General features: G+C 41.5%; 2 protein-coding genes across 3 annotated transcripts; both read right to left on the bottom strand.

Annotated features, from left to right (window-relative positions):
• Window positions 1–337: 337 nt before the first annotated feature.
• On the bottom strand, window positions 338–7,495 carry irak1 (interleukin-1 receptor-associated kinase 1). Its single transcript, XM_083674348.1, has 14 exons — window positions 7,151–7,495; window positions 6,033–6,200; window positions 5,695–5,844; window positions 5,461–5,552; window positions 5,051–5,224; window positions 4,754–4,818; window positions 3,997–4,111; window positions 3,676–3,788; window positions 3,285–3,495; window positions 2,716–2,784; window positions 2,331–2,543; window positions 1,583–2,021; window positions 1,258–1,371; window positions 338–1,044 (listed from the first exon to the last, which is right to left on the bottom strand). The coding sequence occupies exons 1-14, from the start codon at window positions 7,260–7,262 to the stop codon at window positions 953–955; spliced, it is 2,127 nt and encodes a 708-aa protein (XP_083530474.1). The 5' UTR covers window positions 7,263–7,495; the 3' UTR covers window positions 338–952.
• Window positions 7,496–14,969: 7,474 nt separating this feature from the next.
• On the bottom strand, window positions 14,970–20,067 carry mecp2 (methyl CpG binding protein 2; the record flags this gene model as incomplete). 2 transcript variants are annotated; one of them, XM_083674403.1, is made up of 3 exons in its annotated part: window positions 14,970–16,379; window positions 17,696–18,100; window positions 20,036–20,067. In XM_083674403.1, 3 exons carry the CDS (start codon window positions 20,065–20,067, stop codon window positions 14,990–14,992), a joined length of 1,827 nt encoding a protein of 608 aa, XP_083530529.1. In that variant the 3' UTR covers window positions 14,970–14,989. The 2 variants fall into 2 exon arrangements, with proteins under 2 accessions (XP_083530529.1, XP_083530530.1); XM_083674404.1 differs by having other exon boundaries at window positions 17,696–18,097.
• Window positions 20,068–22,039: the final 1,972 nt, after the last annotated feature.

Below are 22,039 nucleotides of genomic sequence, written 5' to 3'. Positions count from 1 at the left end.
CAACATATGGACACAAAAGTTACTTAAACTCATGAACAAAGTCTGTCATCAAACATCTGTATGATGCAGAGCATGTGTATACACATTCACAGCTTCCATCCCCCCACTGATAAGGTTGCAAATTCTAAAATCTGGTAACACTAAATCCAATATTGCACTGTCTGTGGGTCTGACAAATGGATCAAGAGTCACAATCTGTAATGACATATGCCCATCATGAGTTTTTTAAGTGCAAAACCTCATCAGTAGCCACTCTTCCACTATCAATTCCATTCCCATGCCATGTTACACTAGCAGAAGTGATCAGGGCAGTTTGCATAAAGTATTACATCAGATGAAAATGTATGCTTTTAATAGTCTATGAATAACAAAACGATAACACTACACAACAATAAATAACTTACATAAACAGTTGGCTAAAATAAAAATGAATATGTAGACAGGAGTATTGTAAAGCCAACTCTACGTGATACAGAATAATAATGTAACCAACTTTACATTTAATAAACACAGATTAATTCTCATTTGTTGGACAGACTTTCAAACTTGACTTGCATGTCATCAACAGTCATTTACACACATTGTGAAATGTATACAACACTTGAAATAACACTTGTTTTGAAAGCTGTGACAATAGCAGTAGCAGTATATCTCAGTAAAACTTGTAAACAACCATTTGGCAATTTGGTTTTATATACTGTATTTGGAACCTTTCTAGCAAGACTTTCAAAAATAAAGTCTGAATTTATAATAATTGGTTGATTAGATTATGATTACATTTCACAATTAAATGGCATAATGACATATATAAAAACAAAGCAGAATAGACCCCATCATCTTTGTAAGTATTTTTCTTCCCAAACTAACAAGAACATGACTGCCAGTGGTCACCCAAACTCCTTTGTGTCCCTTGTACTGTAGGTTCATATGGATTTGCTTCAGTGGCAAGTGTTTATGTGTTCGCTCCACTCTCACTTGCCTCTCCTGCAAGGTATGGCTCATCGCTTTCCTCTGGTTCTCGACTTGGTGGGTTCTTATCTCCATCTGCATCATATTAAAAACAAATTGAACATGCCTGTGACAATGCCCGTTGTTCCCTTAACAACAGATACAGCTTATATCGTATTGTCTGTCATTATGTACATTGTACAGTGAAGAACATTGTAACTAAATGTGGGCAATGTTCATCATGCTATTGATGGTAGAACCTAATGCGATGATAACATTTTTTAAAAATAAAAACAGAGACGAGCTTACAAAGATCAGAGAAGAGGAGCTCAGCAGTGTGGATTCTTCCCTCCTTATGCAGCGCCACCTTCTGGAGTAAACGCTCCTTGCATGTATTAATGATAATTCCCTGGTTGAGAGAGCCTGGTAGGTTTAGTCAGAGGGAGAGAGAATATACGTAACTGATATATGTAACATAATGACAACAAGACATACATTTTCACATTGCTGAGTTAGAAGTTACAGTGTAGGTTGTTTTTTGTTCTAATCCTTTTAAGACCACTAAAACCAGCTAGACAGCAGACCTCTGAGTTGAGTTACGCATCCCTGGGTTAGAGATATCTGATCCTCTTACCTGATGATGATTGAGGTGAATGAGATCGTAGTGAGCCAGCCAATTGTACGGAGCCAGCCGGTGAGGAACCAGTATAACTTCCACTCTGACCCCCGTAGGCCCCACATGGCAAGGAGGCTTGAGAATCTAGCCTGTTAGCACTATTGGTGGGGGGAGCAATGTACTGGGAGTATCCTTGACTCTCATCGGATTCACATGGGCCCAGAAAGGAGGACGCTGACTGGAGTAGGGACGAGGAGGGACGAGGGGAGCAGTCAAAAGTGTCTTCTAGGGGTCCTATTTTTGACAGGCCACATGAAAGGGAATCCATACAGGATGAGTCCATGGATAGAGGAGGCTTGGGGAAGGGCTGATGAGAAGGAGTAGTGGGGAGTTGGACTGTGGAAGCTCTGCTGGAGGCCCTCAGGCTTGTATCGATGTCTTGGAGCATCTGGAACACCTGGGAGAAATGACAGATGAAGCATGAGTCATAAATACAGTCCAAACACATTGCAACTCACCCACATAGCCACAATTAAGGTCACAATAGCAGAGAGCTTGGTATTTACATGTTGCACTTGTTTTTATGTTTTTAAAAACAACAACAATGAATCATGGAATGTTAGCATTAATGAGTACAAGCATCATCCAAATTCTATTCATGCTATTGGTAACATTTCCCCCCCAAAATGTGACCCATACATTTGTTTTGAAGATATGTTTTCCCTGTCACACTTGAATCACACCATGACCTTGGCGACCAGCCTACCTTAGCCATAGGGGGCCTTTTCTTTCTGGACTCCAGACAACGACAGGCCAGCGCAGCCACGTCCAAGGAGCCGTCTGGGGCCCGGTCTGATGCTATTCTAGGATCCATGTGATTCTTCCAGATGTGTGTGGCCGCAGCGGGAAAAGGCTGCTCCGTAGTCAGCTTCCCTTTGCCTCGACTTCTGTTGTCTTCCACCTCCGTTACTAAGTCTTTCTGAATAGGAGAATGATAGAAAGACGTGAGGAGAAACATTATACAGTTGTGGAAAATCAGTGTCAGGTACAGTGTAGTGTAGGAATAACATTTCTTATCAATATGTATCCTCGTCTAGAACATACGGTAGAATTACATGTTTGTCAACACTGTAGATGAGTGCATTACTAACCAGATACACAGTTTTAGATTGGCTGTCGGACTCCAAGGCTCTGCGGCCGGTCAGCACCTCCAGCAGGACCTGGAAGATAATGGAATCCTTGTTAGTGTACTGTGTTGCAGATTTCCCATGTGTAATGTTTCATTGGAATGTAAGAAATGTGTAATAAACATGCTTTGAAAAACATTTTGCTTGTGACAACTGTTGCTGTTTAGCCTCCTAATTATGCATTGATTGTGTGTAGTGTTTACAATGACTTAATTGTGCAATATTACTGTAATGATATGTCAAATCAACAAATGGCAATGCAGACAGTTATATCATGCCATATTGCTATAGCATACATAATACTAATTGAAAGTATAAATGATGAATATTGTTTAATCTTTGTAATAAAGTATACTCAAATGGGTGTGAATACAAGAGATTTGACACACACACACACACACACACACACACACACACACACACACACACACACACACACACACACACACACACACACACACACACACACACACACACACACACACACACACACGCCATGGGTGTAGGTCAGTGAGTATTGAATGAGCACTGACCACTCCAAAGCTGAAGACATCGATGCCCACTCCGAGCTCTCCATACTTGACATATTCTTCAGGTAGATAGGCCAGGGTTCCTCGCACCGTCTTGGTCTGGGCCACGGTAGTGGTCGCACCAGCAGACCTGCTGCAAGAGGTACGGCAGAACCGGGCCAGGCCAAAGTCCGCTAGCTTAGGCTCCAGGTGCTCCCCCAGGAGAATGTTAGAGCTGAGGACAGAAGGCAGATGGTTTGGGAAGACAAATAGGGTTTATAATCAATCATTTTCTAGATTAATTTTATAATTTGAAAGTTTTGATGGCGGCCTGTGTGACAATAACAAATATTCATGTTCCAAGAAGATACCAGGAATTGAAATAAAGGGCATATTCATTCAGCCCATAAGGAACCTCTTGATGTCTCCGTGAATGAGCACAGGAGAGCTGGCATGCAGGAACTGTATGCCTTTGGCTGACCCCTGCATCACACTGACACGCTGTGGCCAGGAGAGGGCAGCACCGTCCTGGGGGACAACATCAGAGGCAGATGTATGTCAATGTAGTACAAGCTTCTACAACAGACTGTAACTCATGCATCATCATCTACCATACAAATAGTACATTAAGAAACAGAGGTACAGAGTTGATCAATCTAAAAATCAATGGGTTCATGTTCAAGACATCCTCATATGATATGGGTCTGTCAGTGTGATTGTGGCTGTCTATCCTCACCTGGTTCTGGAGTTGGTCCTCTAATGAGCCATTGGGCATGAAGACATAGAGAAGGCAGTGGGTTCCACCTCCAACACTGTAGCCCACAAAGTCCACAATGTTGGGGTGTCTGTATCTAGGGGGGAGAGAAGCAGCAGGCGAAAGGCAGACAGTTAGTAAAAGACGTAAATGTCCTGAAATCAAGAAACGATCTTTCTGACACACATTACAGTAACATGTTGTCTCATGCATGAAATCCAACCTCCAAATAGTGCGTTAAATCAAATTAAACATCTATTTGGCTACTGTATTATCCTTATCTTGGAAATAACATCACAGTAGATAACAATCTACTGTCTTCAGTTACAAGGAGTCATAAAGAGCGAGCAGCATTTGACTCACCAATAAGCAGACGAACAAAGCATATAGACACAGATTGAATGACCCGATTAGGAGTCGAGCAATAGACAGAAGAAAGAGACTAACCACAACAGACACCCGGAGAAGCGACAGAGGGACTTGGTAACAATGGTAACCTTTCTCTGCCTCTGTGGCACGACTGATGCTTTTCTAGGTCAGGGACTATTGGTGGTATACAATAGGTTGTCATATGGGGGGGAGGCTCTTTGCGGTCCTTTCCAATACAGACCCAGATAACTTTGACAAGAAAGAAAATAGGGGGGGGAAAAGAGATGAAAGCAGAACGAGGTTAGGTGAAATGCCAGGAAAGAAGCCAGATTAACAGAATGATAGGGATAGGGACTGCCAGCCAACTTACTGTGATAGTTTTTCCACCTCCGTCTTAAAGCTCTCCTTCACCACAGTCCAGTCTATACGAGAGTTCTGATGGAGATCAAAGAAGAAAAAACATCTGATATAAAAAACGTCACCTCACACACAGCCTTTCATCTATCAGAATGACGTGACAGACCAGTGATAACAAAAACCACAACTGAATCCTAAACCACACCAACTTCTCAGTTCTCAGAACAAATACATTGTTCAGCTTGAAATAACAAGCCTTATTAACCCTCCATCTTCACCATCTTCCTCCATGACACTGAAAGCCCCTTACCTCTTTCAGCCTCTTGACAGCAAAGTCTGTGTTCCTCAAAGTGGCGTGGTACACGTGTCCAAAACCCCCCTCACCGATCTGATGTGCTACTGAGAAGTTGTCTGTCCCACACTGTACCTCTTCAAATGGCCAGCACATAGCACTGGACAGCAGAGGTACTTCAGGGACTGGTGACTAAAAAGAGAGATAATAGAACAAAAAACTAAAAAACTACTGAAAATAGAGAATCATCACAAATCCTCTTTTATGGGATCTTTATATGAGACTTCCTACAGCAGCCTAAACTGTTTCATTCTGCTGAACCAAGACATGTGTCTACAAATCAAAACACAACTTCTCGCTCACAAACTACTCGTTTCCAGGAAAGAAACCGCATAGGATGACAAAGTGAACTCAATGACTCCCGTTACCCTTTCATCTGCAGGTGCCTCTATCTGCCTGTTGGACGCCAAACCAGAGGGTGGGGGGCCCGGTTTGGGCAGAACCTTGAGTCCAGGAGCACCTAAATGAGATGGAAAGCATTCCTGAATAGAGGAACTGAAGAATTCCAACCGACAGCATAGCCTTTTCTTTAACTAGCCTACATTTTTAGGAATGGGTTGAAAGATCAATGGTGAGGATTGGGACAGTTGATGAGATGTTACCTTGTCCAGAAATGGCCTTTGTTGACAGTTGAGCACTCTTCGGTTGAGCTTTATGAGGATGGGTGAATAGATGACGTGGTGGGAAGGATGGAGCCGGTGAAGGGGGGGAGGGAGGTGTAGTGATAGAGCGGTGTCGTCTAGTTGGCTTCCCTGCACAAAACAAAACCACAGGAAGTTGCTACCGCAATGCCCCAAGACACGAAAGTGCATACTGACATGGAGCCAGGCAACAAGATGCTTCATGATGCACAGTATATGAATCTGTGACACCAGTTGAGTGCTGGAGTGTAACACATCCTGTGTATTGCACTTGAATTGAATTGCATGATGTAACTCACCGTCCAGGATGATGTCTCTAGCTCTGAACAGCTGCAGATCCTCCAGTATGACAAGAAGGTCTCCAACTGTCCCTTTCCTCATCCCCCAATGGTTCATGACCCAGTCTGTCCGTCTTTCCCTCCGCTCTGCATGGCAAACATCTCTCTGGTCACTCAGCACACGGGACGCTACCAAGGAGGACAAAACAACACTTGATGATTAGTCTGTCTGATACAATTCCACACATACATACTTTCACTAGATAAGTATTAGGTTACTTATTGCCTTTATTGTGTATTGTTTTTTAAAAATTCTTTTATCATCTTTACTTGTTTAATATTTCACTGCACTGTTGAGAGGGTGACCGCAAAAAAGTATTTCATTGCACCGTTTACACTCTGTATCCTGTGCACAGGTAAATAAATTAATTAACAAAAAAAAGAAAAGTAATTATTCCTTCTTCTAGCATTCTGACTGCCAATAGCCCATGGTCCTTGCATAGATTACACTACATGACTGATGGACAGATGATTCACTTACTTAGACAAATGTATTTGTTGTAAGTCACTTTGGAAAAAGGCATCTGTTAAAAGCCATAAATGTAAATGACCAACAATCTTTTATTAGATTTATTATTCTCAATTGAAAGTAGGCCAACATTCACAAATACTGTAACTAGAGAAAGCAGCAGTTGCCTTCGTGTCAGTTACCAAACTAAGACCCACACCATGTGTCTCTATTGCCCAATTTACTGTCTTTTGATCCCCTTGAGATAGAAATTACTTTGATGATCCTCAGTTGCTTCTCAAGTAAACAACAAGGAATGTGAAAATGTGATTATCTTTTCCTTGACAAACAGTTGACAATCAGCAAGCAAATGTTAATTTTAGGCTGTCAATCAAAACTTCTAGATAATGTCATTGACAGTAAATACAGGTGATAGGCTAGAAAGTTGTTCATTGTAAAATGTTTGACAAGGAAATTATGATCAAAAGGTGTAACTTTCCTTGTTGTTTACCTGCCTAGTGACTGGGAGGATCATAAGACAGCATTGATTTCCATTAGCTTGCTAACACATGGAGCTGAGCTTATCTAACATATCTTATTTATAACAATCTTGAATGGCCATATTTCTTACCGAATCTCATCCATTCCGTGTTGGAGAGATTGTCCATCACCTCTGAGAACTCACACAAGACGTACGGGGGCACATTGTACAAGTACTCCTTTCTTATATTCCATTGCGACATTATTACACATGCAGACCAGACCAACCCCAACTAGCTAGCTAGCTAGCAGCACTGTGTGTACGTCTGTCTAACGCTAGCTAATAACAACGTTAGCTGGGTTAGTAGCAGCTGTGAAGGGTTAGGCATTTTAAATTGGCCAATGGATGCGGCATGTGGCAACCACGACTAGAAAGCTAAACGATCACGAGTGGAAAATACGAGTTTTTACTAGCTAACTTAGTTATCCAGCTACTCCACTTAATAGCCAATTTCAGGACTTCCTTGTTCGTCCTCCATAAATCGGCTATCATCCACATGATTGGCTAACCTTTTCCTACGTCATAAATTCATGAGGCTCCGGACACCGCCACCGCGGGAGTGTTTCTGATGAAACATTTTTTCAGGTTGCCATCTAGTAGAGGACATTTAACATATTTATATCTACGAGTGATAAGGAAGAACAACCAATTTGGGAAACCCTAACCCTAACCACCAGAAATGTCAATATACCTGAATGTGATGTCATTCTTCTTTACCATGTATTCTTCTCATCAACTATTTAAATCTAATAGCATGACTAAGAATATGCATCATACCAAACCTATTTTTGGGGGCCAGACCCTTCAGCAGATATCAGATGTTTGGGTTCTTTTTCTACTTCTTTTAAACTTAAGTTATCTTCTTCCAATCTCGATAAGGCTATCACCAGGGGGTCTAGCAGACAGAAGTCTTGTGTCAAGTATCCTTTTCATCTATATCATAAGACTATCTAGTAGACACAGGCTTGTTTTGTGCAGTATTGTAAATACAGAGACCATGATTGTAAATCGGAAAAATCGGAGACACTATATCTTCAGACAGTTCTGATGTTATTGGAAAATCGACAGGTTAGATAGCAAAACAATATGATCCCCCTTTATCTTTGTTTTTGTTTGACTTTTGCCAGGTTACAGTTATTGATAAAGGAAAGGCTATTGAATGTGTTATGTGTTGTTGTTTTTTGGTGTGTGTCTAATTCTTCATTCCACCAGTGCTTAGAAAAACCTGGTTGTCTATGTCATTAATGTTGTGATAGTGGTGGACCAGCTCTGCCCTTTGTCTTTTCATTTAATTTTCACACTACTCTCAAACTAAAACCAGGAAGCATATCTAGTGGTCATCATAGACCAGGAAATCATATACTGTTGAGATAATTTTTTTTAAAGGAAGCAAGAACATGTTGCCACAAAACAAGAAGCTTATTCTTGTTTTGCTTATTGCTAACACCATCATTCTGAAATAGTGAATGAGTGGTCATTTGTATCCCTTTCACGTCACAAGTGACATCTACAACAATGTAACAAACTGTGATAGTCTGTTCCCTTCCAATTTGGACATGATGTTTATATGGTAGAGAACACACCGTAAACAGATATGAATCATACATTTAAATGTTAGCACTTCCTGATAGTTCTATATTATCCCAAATGAATGAAAGAAAACATTTTGGACACACAAGACGCAGGTATATGTTGTTTACTAGTATGTTTGTTACATAGGGCAAAATCAAACAAACAAATACATTACTATAAAAGTTGACACAAACTATGCTTTTCAATTTCAGGAAGGCAAAGACATGGCCTGGAAAATGGCATATAACCCTTGACACCATGAAAGTGTGATTGTTTCATTAAAATAGTTTTGATAACATAAAGGACTACCCATGCCTTTGTAATAGTTGAAACTAAATGGAAAAATATAAAAAATAAAATGACAACTTCAGATAAAGGTAAAAATACATAGAAAAGGGAAATGAGTGTCCTGTCAGGCAACGTACTTGATAAAGTGCAGATCTTAATTTTTGTATTTCATAAACTGGCCATGATTAAAATATTCTTTCATAAAAAGTTGTGGTTGGAAGGAATAAGGCAGGCTAATGACCAATTATTTGTGGTTATGTTGAAATAGTTAAACAACAATATTTTCCAAAAGTGCTAAAACAGACAACAAAATTATAACTCTTACTGTATATCGTCACAAGGTCTTATGACATATTCGTTATTGCCTGTTACATCTTCCCTCAGATCCTCTAAACACATTTAGTTTAAATGATATTAAAAGCAGGCAAATTATCAAACTAAGAAAATACTTTTTATATCTATTACTCTATGATACACTCAAAGCGCAGAATAGCAACAAGAGGCAAATACAGGACTCAGAATAAAAAATACATCAACCACAGTATAAATTCTAGTACTTCAACTTCAAGGCACAAGACTATGTTAAATAGACAGTTAACTTTCCAACAGTGGATTTTGAATTCGTATCAAAGTTTACTCATGTTTTATTTGAACCTGAATTGGCATTCAATAAATAACTTTGATGTAATTTATCTTATCCTATACATCATGCAATCTTAAAAATGTTATCTTTTACATCTTTAAAGTATAGGGATAAAGGTTTCGGGAGAAAAAGCAATGTTAATGATCAACACAAATTCACTGTTTGTTTGCTTTATGTACTATTGCTTTTTAAAAAGCAGTGATTTGGTGGAAGAAACAGAGCTTAAACAGTATTGTCAAATGTCTGAAATGGTAAATCTAACATCACCGGGGACAAAGATAATATATATTTCAAGAAAAATGACACAGACAACTCTCTTTCACCAAAAGTAACACAAGTCTTTGTAAGCTGGCACAATTCAATTTTCATTTAAAATGAAATTGCAACTTCTTTCTTCTTAAACCACATGCTAACACATTGAACAGCTGTTTAGCTGTGTACATTCTACATCAATATTTCTTGAATCAAATCCATTAGAAAATTGAGGGTCTTCAGATTTCTGACTGTAAATGTTCATTGAACATGACATAGGCATACAGCATAATCAACTACAGGTTTTCTACTAAATTAGGGTTGCTTCCAAACAGAAATCTAATCTGATTAAAGCTTAACAGCCACCTGTCTTTAACCCATAGAACTTGCCCTGTCATCCCATTTTTCTTGGACCTCTGTTCAGTTTTACTGGGATAAAATATTATTATTATTATTATTTTTCATCAAAGGCCACTTCTGTCACATGTAAATTCCCAATGCAAGGCACTATCCTTTCTAACACAGCCCTGCTGTCAATGCTTTTCTTATGGAAACTGCTTTGTTGTAGCTGTCCCCAAGTCGATACCACGCATTACGCAATAAGAACATTTTTAGGACATCAGCAATACCATTCATGTCAGGAGTTTTTTTTTTTTTTTTTGATATCAGCTTCATTTCTTCATCATTAGAACAAATACAAATTGGGAAACTTAACATAGGCCTACATATTTGTAAATACAATATGCCACCAATTGTGTCTTTTCCCTCACTTTCGGTGTAATCGTCCCCAGCTGCTCATATCCTCCTCTGGCCTCCCCTTCAGGATTCGGGACCAGAGGAAATACCGTATTCCTGACTACTGTACTGAGTCAGCCTCTGGTACTGTTAGTGTGGTAGAGCAAGAGCTCCTATTGATGTTCTGCAGAGAGAGAAAGAGAGAGAGACAGTGGTATTTGTAGTCACTGCATTCCTCAGGGGGGAATACAACAGTCACAACTTGTACCCGAACTTCAAGATACTAACAACTGCGAAGAAAGCAGATGGTGTTCTCTTATGTCAGGCTTAAGCAGTTTCCCCCCCATACTGTTTTAAATTTGAAGACGTTATATAGCCCTTTTTGAGCGAGGAGAGCTCTTATCCGATGTCCCCTACCCTAGTTGCTAGAGTCGAGGTAGAGGGGAAGCAAGAGGAGAGATATGGGCCACATCCATGACCTTTTCTACACTTTGTATAAAGATATTGTCTGAGACCATCTGTGGCCACATACAGCATGTTGGAGGCATAATAACAACAAAGTTTGAAAGAGGACTGACTGGGGACATATTTTAACACCAGGTACAGGGCATAGCCTGTGATCTAATATATGCCCATTATCAAAAATCGAATACTCTGTTAACACAATGTGTAGACAGGGGTCTGAACTGAACTTTTTAAGTTATTTCATTGAATTAACAAATGGAGAACATTCTAGTGCAGATTAAGATGTATTCTGTGACATCCGGTGTTGTGCCAAAACCGACTACTACTGTTAAGCAAACTACTGTAATAGATTCACTCTACACAACATCCACATACCCTCTTCTGGATGTCAACTGATTATTACAGGTTTAAGATATTGGTGCATTAAAGGAATACATACTATCATATTATGTTACATTGTAAAAAAGTCACTAACAAATAGACCTCTAATTGTGGCATGCAAGAATACGTTTTTCAGACTCAAGACTGAGTACGGAAACAATGTTTTTCTAGAAGGGGGGCCATTACATGTATGTAAGCGCCTGTGCGTGAATAAGTGTAGGCTATAATTCATTCAAACATTGCTCTTGTGCCACAAAAATGCATGTTTGAAGTTATCAGTTCAATGGGGTGAAGAAACAAATTTCATTCTGGCTTTCATAAAGACATGATTTTTTTTGTCTGCGCTGGGGGGGACAGTGTAATTTTTCCGGGAATACAAAACAAATGTGATAGATTTCCAACCATTGTTTTCAATCTGACCAAATAGCAACTATGACTTTATGACTCACATCATATCTAGTCTAGAAATGTATGGCTACATTATGACCCTGGGCATGGAGTAGGTTCTGGCATCCAACAAGAGGTACAAAAAATGTTACATGCATTACGTTTTTTTTGTGCCACTACGACATGATTTGAATCCTACCTGTATCTGTGAGTTTTGGATTACAAAAAAAAAACAAAAAAAAACAAAAAACTACCAGCTGTTTATGAAATAGGCTAATCCGTATATGAGTGCATGCAAACGGAGTACTGCGATGAAATCCGTTACAACCCCCAGACATGAAATAAATGGACATCAGTGCAATGTACGTAACGTTTCTTACGCTATACCGTAACTAGAGAGTAAAAAATGTTCCTACTAGTCATTATAATCTCCTACATGACATTCATTCTTAGAACAGAACTGAATAAATTAATTGTTGACACATTCTTAATGGAGCAGACAAAAAAGAACTTCCTTGGTTGGGTTTGGTTCGTTAGACAATGTCTTTGGGAAATAACAAGATCGATTTTTTATTGGAATCCACCAAACACAAATCAAGCAATGGATGGAAGAATTCTAATTAATCGAATTTGGAAACAGCCTCAAATCATGTTGACGTCTACGTTTCCATTTAAATGACGCCCTGTTAAAGACACTATGGGCTGGTTTCCCAGACACAGATTAAGCCTAATCCTAGACTAACAAGCATCTTCAATGGAGATTTTCCATTGACAGAGTAATTTTTTCCAGCACTAGGCTTAATCCGTGTCCGGGAAACTGACATTGACTTTACGCTCATTGTGTACAATAACATTATCTCTATACCAAATAATTTTGGCACATTTTGTTATAGGCATCCTAACCAATGCTACAGTACAAGAAATATGTGAGTATGCTCAAGACTCAATGTAAGCAAGAACCTATTCATAATTGGTTCCAAACAAAACACCTACAATGGTTGCAGGATTAAGAAGAAGCTATATAACCATGTATATGCTATACAACCATTGTATGTTCAAACTGTAGCTCCAAATATGAACAGTATCATCTGAAAGATGACAGGCATTGGATTAAGGAAAGATTATATGTAAAATAAGAAATCAGAAAAGAGGGCCTCTATATATTTCATCAAGTTACTCTTTCATGACAATTACAACATGTAAAAACGCTTTCACAGTCTGGTCACTGAGCATAAAGAGTAAAGGGATGACGGGCTGGATCCTTACTACTGTAGATACGTGCTGGCTATGTTATGCAGCCACAATGGATAATCTAGGGAGAACAGCTAGCATGAAATGAAAGGTGGCTTACACAGAAAAAATAAATATTCCCTTTTAAAAACTCGATGGTATCAAGAATAGAAATGATAGTGAATACCGCAATCCATTGCCTTTCAACTTTTACTGATCCATAATCATGGGATAAAAGTACCTCTTCAATGATAAAGGTGCGGGACAAATTCACTGTGCTTAAAACAATCCCCTGCCCAGTTGTGCTTTTAGCTTCCCTGTTTTTGAGCCAGGGTGAGATCAGCTCGATATAGGAGTCATTATCTTACTGTTATTCTGTTTATAGGGAATTCATTGGCATTGTTGAAAATAACTAGTACTGTATCTATCTTGCCCATTGAAGATGTGGCCTCCATATTCATAGGTAAAAAGTCAGAAAGGGCATCAATATGATAGTATATGAATACAAATGAGAACGGCCACCCTAGGAAAACAAAGCTGAAGCCTAAAGACAATCGTCATTTTGAAATGAATATGAATATTGTGGGTCTCTGTGAAGAATTCATCATTCATCTACAAGTACAAAAAAACAAACTGTATCATTACCCAAACCAGCTGATAGGAAGTTCTTATCTGTCTGTATCAAAAGCTTTTCCGTTCGCCCATTCATTTCCAACTGCATTGGCGAGATGCACAAAATCATTTATCTTTCATCAAGGACCACTGATCTCTGTGTAAAATGGAAAAAAACTCCAGCCTTATCAGGGAGGGGCTTTACACACTACAGAGCCGACCCGGACCGTACTGTGCTGGCTCGCATATTTTCCTTTCACATTGTCCCGTCCAGCACTGTTTCAGCAACTATGGTGCATGCGTAACCAGGCCAGCCCAGTATAGCTCAGTACGGCTCTATACTGTACTTAGGGTATAAGAGAGTGACTCCTTTAGTGAGCCATATAGAACTGGAGAGAGGAGATATTAAAAACAAAACCAGTACAGGGACGCTGAAAGACATTGACAGAGTACAGGCCAATTGGTCAAACATATGTCATCTAAATGCACATACAAGGTGCGTTCGAGTGCTCCTCGAAAACTCGGAACTTCCCACCATGATTTTGCGTAGAATTATGCGTAGCGCTCCTCATTGGTTGATTCGGACATTCTTCCGAGTGGGAAACTCCGGTATCATCCTACTGTAGTAACACCAAGTTTCCAAGTCGAAAATATCCTAGTTTCCCATTTCCGAGAAGCTCTTGAACGCAGCACTAGACATGTATAAGTGGATATTGAGCTCTGCACTCAGCAAAACAAAGGATGCTACAGCAGAGGACGTGGTGGCAGCTTGTGTGGCATATGCATATCATGCTGCCTCCAGCCATTGAGTTCTGTACAAAAACATTGGCAAGCCGAATTGTGAGGAACAGGACACATGTCCCATTTTTTGGCAAATGAAAACACTTTTTCTGTCCCATTTTCATAATGGAATCTTAAACCATAGAAGAAGGACAGGACATGAGGTCAATGAGAATTCATTGTTTCCATCCGATGTCGCAACAGCAGGTCCTCCACTTCCTTGAAGCTTTGATAAAAAAGATCATGATCAGTCAGGGTGGGAAGTTTGTTTTACAGGTTTAAAGCCGTGACAGAAAGAAGAGAAAGAGTAACCAAACAAAAATGTAAATTATTATCAGGAAGCCATCTGTTCTGGGTATCTGTTAAGCATTATTATTCGTTCAAACTGCCCAACCCACAGAAAGAGAACATGACACAACAGCTGCCTTTTGTTTATATATACTGTACACATTTTTTTTTCTTTTCTTTTTTCGTTTGTTTTCTTAAAAAAAAAAAAAAAAAAAAAAAAAAACACACTCCTCTCCACACGACCCCCTCCATTCTCGTAGACTCAGACCCACTCACTCACTCAGTCAGTAAGTCAGTCAGCTGACCCTTTCACTCACTGATGTCCTGGACTCTACAGTCTCCTCCCGGCTGGGCCTGGGCACTGCTGAGGAGGGCACAATGTCTTTCAGATCCCTTCCTTCCCCTGCCACCTCGTCCACTCGATGCTTGCCTTTGGCCTCGGCCGCCGCCGTCACCACCACCGTCGCGGCGGGTGTTCTGGAGGTGACGGTCTCTCTGCTGCCCGGACAGCTGTCTGGTCTCTGGCCCTCCTCTCTGCTGCCCGAACCCCCCTCTTGTCTGGTTCCACGACAGGGCCTGGAAGTGCTCAGATCCTGGGGTTCGCTCTGCTGACGCGCTGAGGCCCCTGCGTGGGAGACAAGGCCGAGGGAGTGTTGGTGCGTGGAGCGCTGGGAAGGCGGAGGCGGCTCCTCCACCACCGAGGAGGAGGTGTGTTGGTGGTGGTGATGGTGGCGATGGTGGTGGTGGTGGTGGGGGTGTTTGTGCGGGACGCGCTCTTTTCTCTTGTGGCTCTTTGAGGGACTGATGCTGCTGCCACCGCTAACGCTGCCAGCGCCACTGCTGCCCCCGTGCCCTGTCGCCAGAGGAGCCTCCTTGTGCTTCCTCCCTGGGCTCTTTGGAAGCTTCTGTCCCTGCTCCGCCGCCTCTGATGGAGCAGCCACCACCGCTAGAGCACTCGTCCCCATCCCCGTCCCCGTCCCCGTGCCCGTGCCCGTCCCCGTGCCCGTCCCCGTGCCCGTCCCCGTGCCCGTCCCCGTCCCCGTCCCACCACTACCTGTCCCCACCTCCATTGTAGAAGACGACGTGGCTGGACTCTTTGTCTCCTCGATAGTCTCTCTGGTCTTGCGTTTCTTGATCGGAAGCGCTGTCTGCTGCACCGGCTTGATGGAAGACTCTTTCTGGGCTTTCCTCTTGGCTTCAGCAGCCAATATGGCGGCAGCTGCATAGGAAGTACTGGTGCTCGCTGACCCAGCCGAAGCCGACGTCGACGCCGGTTTACGGCCCCGCTTTTTCGGAGCAGTCTGTGGTGGTTCTGGCTCTGACTTCCTCTTCCGCCCGGGCCTCATTTTAGCAACTACCATCGGCCTTGACGGTTGCGCTGCCTCAGCTTTTGGGGATCCAAAGGGCATCTTAACCAGGAGTTTCCCAGGGCTCTTCTCCACCACGCGCTTCATGGCCACCCCTTCTGTGGCCTGGCGTACCTTTCCACTGCCCTTAGGGCGCCCCCTACCTCTCCCTGACGGTTTGACCACCTTGGGTTTCTTTGGGGGCCTCTTTTCGCGACGGGAGGGACTCCCACGACCCGTAACTGTAAAGTCAAAGTCATTGGGGTCTGTGGTAGTGTCTCCCACCTTTTGGAAGAACGCAATCAGCTCCACTTTGGAACGGAAGGCTTTTCCCTCTGGGCTGAAATACAGATCAAACGTTTCCTACCATTAACTTTCAATACTTTGACAATAATACTTTTACTTAATAAGCCTTTTGGCTATATGTGTATGAGAGAAGTGTAACACTGTTGCTTCTATACCTGTGTAATAACAGTTAGGCTATTAATAACACTGTAGTAAAATCACTATGAACATGCGGTTGATAGTAAACTCGTAATTGCATGGTAAATGGAATTGAGCAAGTAGTGTAACAAGAAACAGTCCTTATTCGACTTGTGTAGTAGGCTAATCCGCTACTAAACGGCTTAACCGCTCACCCTATTATGTGGCCTAATATTTCCAATGATGTCAATATAATGTTATTACATAGATAATTACAGTGTTACTATACAGGTATAGAAGCAACTTAATGTAAAGTGTGGCCGGGACCCTGAAGAGTACGAACTGAACAAACATGTGGATAAAGTATGCCATTTTAGAATAAAGGAATTTACATACAACATCAAAACAGGCCGCTGAAACACTCTATACTCAGTAACATTATAATGTCAACGAAGGCTACTTTCTGAGGGAGTTACACAAAACAGAAAGCCCGGAGAGTGCTCTAACAGGGGCAAGACTGTCTATATTCAACCAGCAGCCAAATACAGTACCATTACAATCCAATATAGAATGACCGAAGATCTGCATGTTACACAAATAAAACCTTTCCTAAATCTGTTACTGTAGCATAATTACGTTTTCCAAAACACAAGGCTGTATATCACTTGCTGAGCCATCCACTTGAAGACTTTATCAATATATTTGATTTATATTTCATACGCGAGACAGCTACAGCAGAGCCAATAGCCTTTTTCCACTGCTCTCCAAACAGGGCCTACAGTGCAACCAAAAGAAGACAGATCCCTGCATTGTTGTTACGCATCCATAAATGATTGCAGTTCACACAGTATAAGGTTTGTGACACATTCAAAGCAATTTGTTACAGCACTTCTATTAAGGCATTCAACGACCAGGAATGTTTCCAACTCAGTCAGTTTGCAGGGATTTCCCCAAGTTTAGAAAAAATCCTTCAATATTCCGCAATTGTAATGTAAACATCTTCCTGCAACACAAAGTCAAGAACATATACATACGTGTCTTATCTGTTAAAAGTGCAATACATTGTCTAACAACAGGACAGATCCAACAACAAAACAGATAAGACGTGGCTGCTCTCAGGGAATAAGAAAAAAAATCACATCATATCAACAGATTTGGCCTGCTATCATATCATGTAACCCTCAGATGTGATTTTCTGTGACATGATGTAACTGATACGGCTTCTATACTCACTTCATCAAGTAGACATCAAACTTGCCGGCCGATCTCCCAGACTTGCGTTGTTTGAGCTTGCGCGTCCAGCCCTCGGGCAGCGAGGGGTCGTCGTACAGTGGGCCGCGGTCCCGGATGATGGAGCGCCTCTGCTTGGGCGAGGAAGCAGACTCCGAAGGGCCGGAGGCCTCTCCGGCCGTAGGGTCCTGTGGCTCCGACGGCCCTGCCTCCGATAGCTGCATCTGATCATCCCCACTCTGCTGCTGCTGCTGCTGGGCTGGGGCAGGGAGAGCGGAGGCCATGGTTGTCGACTCCACCGGCTTCTCCACATCCCTCCGCTCCCGCTCCCTCCTCGCCTTCTTGGGCTTGTGTGTCTTGTCCTTGGATGAGCCCTGCTGGTCCAGATCCTCACTCTTCTCCTCACTGCTTTTGGCGACACATTGAGAATAATGTCACATGGAAAGGGAAAGAAGCTATGAGTATGTACAGTCCTCACATAGGGATATAACGCATAAAAATAAATGATACCATACAATATCAATAATTGCTGTGCGCACCTTACATGAGAGTTGATATCAGGTTACTTTGATGGCACGCTAAGCATGCAAATGATAAGAAAAATGCAAAATACGAAACGCGGCGTATAAAGAGAGATTATCCCACCGTCTCCACTGAAATACTGTAAGAAATTAGGGGCATTATAAAAGTACGCTATGGGAGTCAATATCCTGCTTCACAATATGGGGAACGCGTGATATGAATGAATAGATTTAATAGTCACGTCACTACTATGCTAGGCTATATGATACCTAATTTCTCTAACCATTTACATCATTTTAGAAATATCATAATATTAATTTTAAAAAACACATTATTTGGGCATTTAGTTCATTTTGTGTCGAGTTGGTCACACTTTACATTTTTGCCCCAAAGTTGCCCCAATACTTACGTGTGTTTTTACTCTGGTAAGTAATAGTAATAGTTGAGTGATTTGTGTTATTAAACAAGTGGAATAAAGATTGTTCCTTATACCATGTGTGTAATAACACAAACTAGTTCAACTCCATATACAATGCAATTACCATGTCACATTTGATTAACTTTGGTGTTATTAGACTTATATTAGTGTTATTACACAGGTAATAACAGGTTGTTATTACACAGGTATTACACAGGTGTGGACGTGATGTCTACAGATACATGATGCTTTACAAAGTGTATTAGGAGGCTCTGGGAAGTGCATTTAGAAGGACTAATCATTGGTGGGCCAGGGCTGATACTCTACACAGCACCAGTCTAGCACGCATATCGAATGACGCAGCCAGCCAGAGAAGAGACCACTGGGCGAGATGTGCGTGGTTGAAGTATTTTGACCTGCAGGCTGCACATGGTCCACACAACACACACGCACACACACACACGCAAAACATCTCAATCCCACATCTGATTATAATGACCCAGCTACACTAATGCAGCAATACCCTTATTCCTGGCATGATCACTATTTATTTTCTGCACTAAATGGCTGGAAATGCAGAGACAGAATATTACAACTCTTGACTATATCTACAATTATAATATTCGAATACTGCATTTCCCTGCCAGTTGTCGGTGCTGGAGAAGAAGAAAAAAATCAGGGCAGTGTATTTTGAGTGTATCAACCAAATGGTCTACCGTTGCAATAGAACACGCCAAAATGTCATTAATGGAATAATTAATGTTTTAATTGCTTGGCCGCAATTAGCATTTGTTATCTAAAAATTGGGCCAACTCAGCTGGCTAACATATAGCTCGTGCAGATGCCACATTTATTTACCAGAGCTCGTCCCTTTAGCTGTAGGGAGAAAATGCCATCTCATAACAACGCCGTAAGGACAAACTGCTGTGGCAAGATTGTCATGACTAGCTGGCATTGGTGGCCAAATGTATTCTAGCTTTTTAGCAAGACCGTTAGCGAGGCATCTATATTGGTCCGAGGGTGGAGGATGCGGACAAAATAAGCTTGCTACAGGACGACTATCGAGACAAAAACACAACTGGAGATCTGTTTTGACCACGTACTAAATCGCTCTTATAAACGATAGTTTTCCGAGTTCAGAAAAATGACAAACACACCCCCACAGACGTTAGCTGGCTCTGACTATTTCCTCGCTCATCCATGATCTGGTAAAGTAGGGGAAATACTTAGCAATAACTTGGTGACGTATTCAGAACGCCTCTTTCAGTAAGCGAACCTGCGGACCAGTTCATAACAAAAAAGACACCACAACATTTTGCTAAATATGCTAGATACATTTCAAACGAACTGAACTGCTATCTACCACGACATTGAAATGGTGAATACATGTAATTCACACTTACAGTCTCTCCTCTCCGCTCTCTACGGCGGCCATTTTTATTTAAATAAATAATTTTATAAAAATTCTCCAAACATCTCTTGGTACCCCTCTCACCCGCCCCCCTGCCTCATCTCCGTCATAACGTACTCACGCGAGAACCGTGCAAACGCTGCATTGACCGCTGCATGAGCCCGCAGATCCCGCGAGAAAAAGCTCTTGTTCTGTGCATTTGTAACTGGTTGTGAACTTTGAGATGAGGGCAGCATCTCCATCTGCAGCAAAGGTGCACACATAGCGCTTCTGTGGGGCTAAAGGTTCTTTGGTGCAGATTACTTTTGTGACGTTCCCTCTCCCCACTCACAATCTCAACTCTATGCACAGGGATAATTATTTTATTTTTTTGTACTGTAGGCCACCTATCTCCAAAACTGGTGTTTTTTTTTTAACTGTCTCACAAGTGCAAAGACACTGGGCAAGGCGATAGGTCAAATCAAACACCTTCCATCTGACCTATGAATGACCGGTAGGCGAGTGCACAAATTAACAAAGCTGTAACTCATTGAAGATTTCCTGCCTTGGCTTTGATTCTTCAATTTCACCGAGATCGTAACATTTAGACCACATTATCCTACCTTGCAGTGGAATATGTGGACTCTGTTCTTCTTGTTGGTGTTCAAACAGTGGTCGACTATTAGTGCTCATCAATTTAATGCTAATATTGTGAATGAAGGCAAAGTTGAACTGCAGAAGGTCCGGAACCTTGCTGCTCAACCTCGCTACGGCGAATGTTGGTCTCTTGCGCTAGAAAACATCGATGCAAGCTGCAGAGAATTCACCGCAGATATGCAAAGCAGGATCGCCCTACTTTTCACCCATTGTCACCTTAGCAGGTGAGCACAACATTGTTCTCTTGATTAGGTCTATATTCAACAGTGTAGCTGTAGACAATTGTGTGTACTCAACCTAGCCTAGCCCCACCTGTGAGCTCGTATATATTTTATATTTTCAAAATGAAAATATGAAATGAATAAGATTGAGCTAACACATGGAGAGTCAACCTACGTTACATAACGGGGATGGCAGCTGTTACAACTCAATGTTGTGTAGTCTAGTATTACCCACTCAAATGTTTATCATAGTTTGTCTCAGCCTATTTTTATTCCACTTGAAATCATGGGCATTTTCACTATGAAAACATTTCATAACTATTCAGAATCCCATGTGTTGAATGTATCTAACAGTAAAGTATCGTCTTGGTGCAGATCAAGCCGCTCTTTCCCAGAGTGTCCAGTTGGTAGTGATATTAGCACTTGCACCAGGGAAATGGACCCGGTGGCCTTCCATACCTACACAGAGTTCTTCACACATGCTCACAGCATCTGCCATTACCTGCAGAGCGAGAGCTGGCAACACCGTGCAGAAAACACAATCCACAGGTGCATAATACACATGAAAACAAAATTACTATTAATTACGTATTTCAAATGTGTATCAGTACATGATATTGTAGAAGTAACAGCATCACTAAACTGTTATTGTGTCTGACACAGGCTGACAAAGGGCTCATGGGGGGGGTGGTGGAGTCTATGAAAGGAATTGTCTAAGTAAGAGTATGACTAACATCTTTATTGTGTGATATTCAGGCTGACAGAGAGCTCAGCAGGGGTGGTGGAGCGATTGGCTTCTACCCAGCGTATGGCAGAGGACTTGGTGGAGGCTCAGAGTGCTGCCCTGAAATCCCAGGAGACCATTCTACGCAATGGGGAAGAGCTCAAGCACACCTTGCAAGATTCTACACAAGGTGTGCCACCTCATGTCACCTTTTTTCACTCACACTAGTGGAATCTCTGTGGATATGAATATGTATTGAACTTGAAACAGTTAGAATATGGCAGGTGGTAAGGCCTGTGCATTATAGAGATGGCTGTGTAAGTAACACTCTAGAGGTATATCAGAGATGGAAACAACCCCATATTGAAATGATGCTTTTTACTGTTGAAAAAAAGAAAAGAAAAGAAAAAAGATT

This window comes from Argentina silus, assembly GCF_951799395.1.
Source record: "Argentina silus genome assembly, chromosome: 8".
Lineage (NCBI taxonomy): Eukaryota > Metazoa > Chordata > Actinopteri > Argentiniformes > Argentinidae > Argentina > Argentina silus.
This window is presented reverse-complemented; position numbering and strand designations above follow the sequence as displayed.

What these genes read in the sequence shown, in the direction of transcription:
- irak1 (XM_083674348.1), bottom strand. Translation starts at nt 7,262, where the DNA reads ATGTCGCAATGGAATATAAGAAAGGAGTACTTGTACAATGTGCCCCCG. An exon ending in ATGTCTTCAGCTTTGGAGTG is followed by an intron (nt 2,785 to 3,284) that starts GTCAGTGCTCAT and finishes ATTATCTTCCAG; the next exon opens with GTCCTGCTGGAGGTGCTGAC. An exon ending in GCTCCTCTTCTCTGATCTTT is followed by an intron (nt 1,045 to 1,257) that starts GTAAGCTCGTCT and finishes AATATGATGCAG; the next exon opens with ATGGAGATAAGAACCCACCA.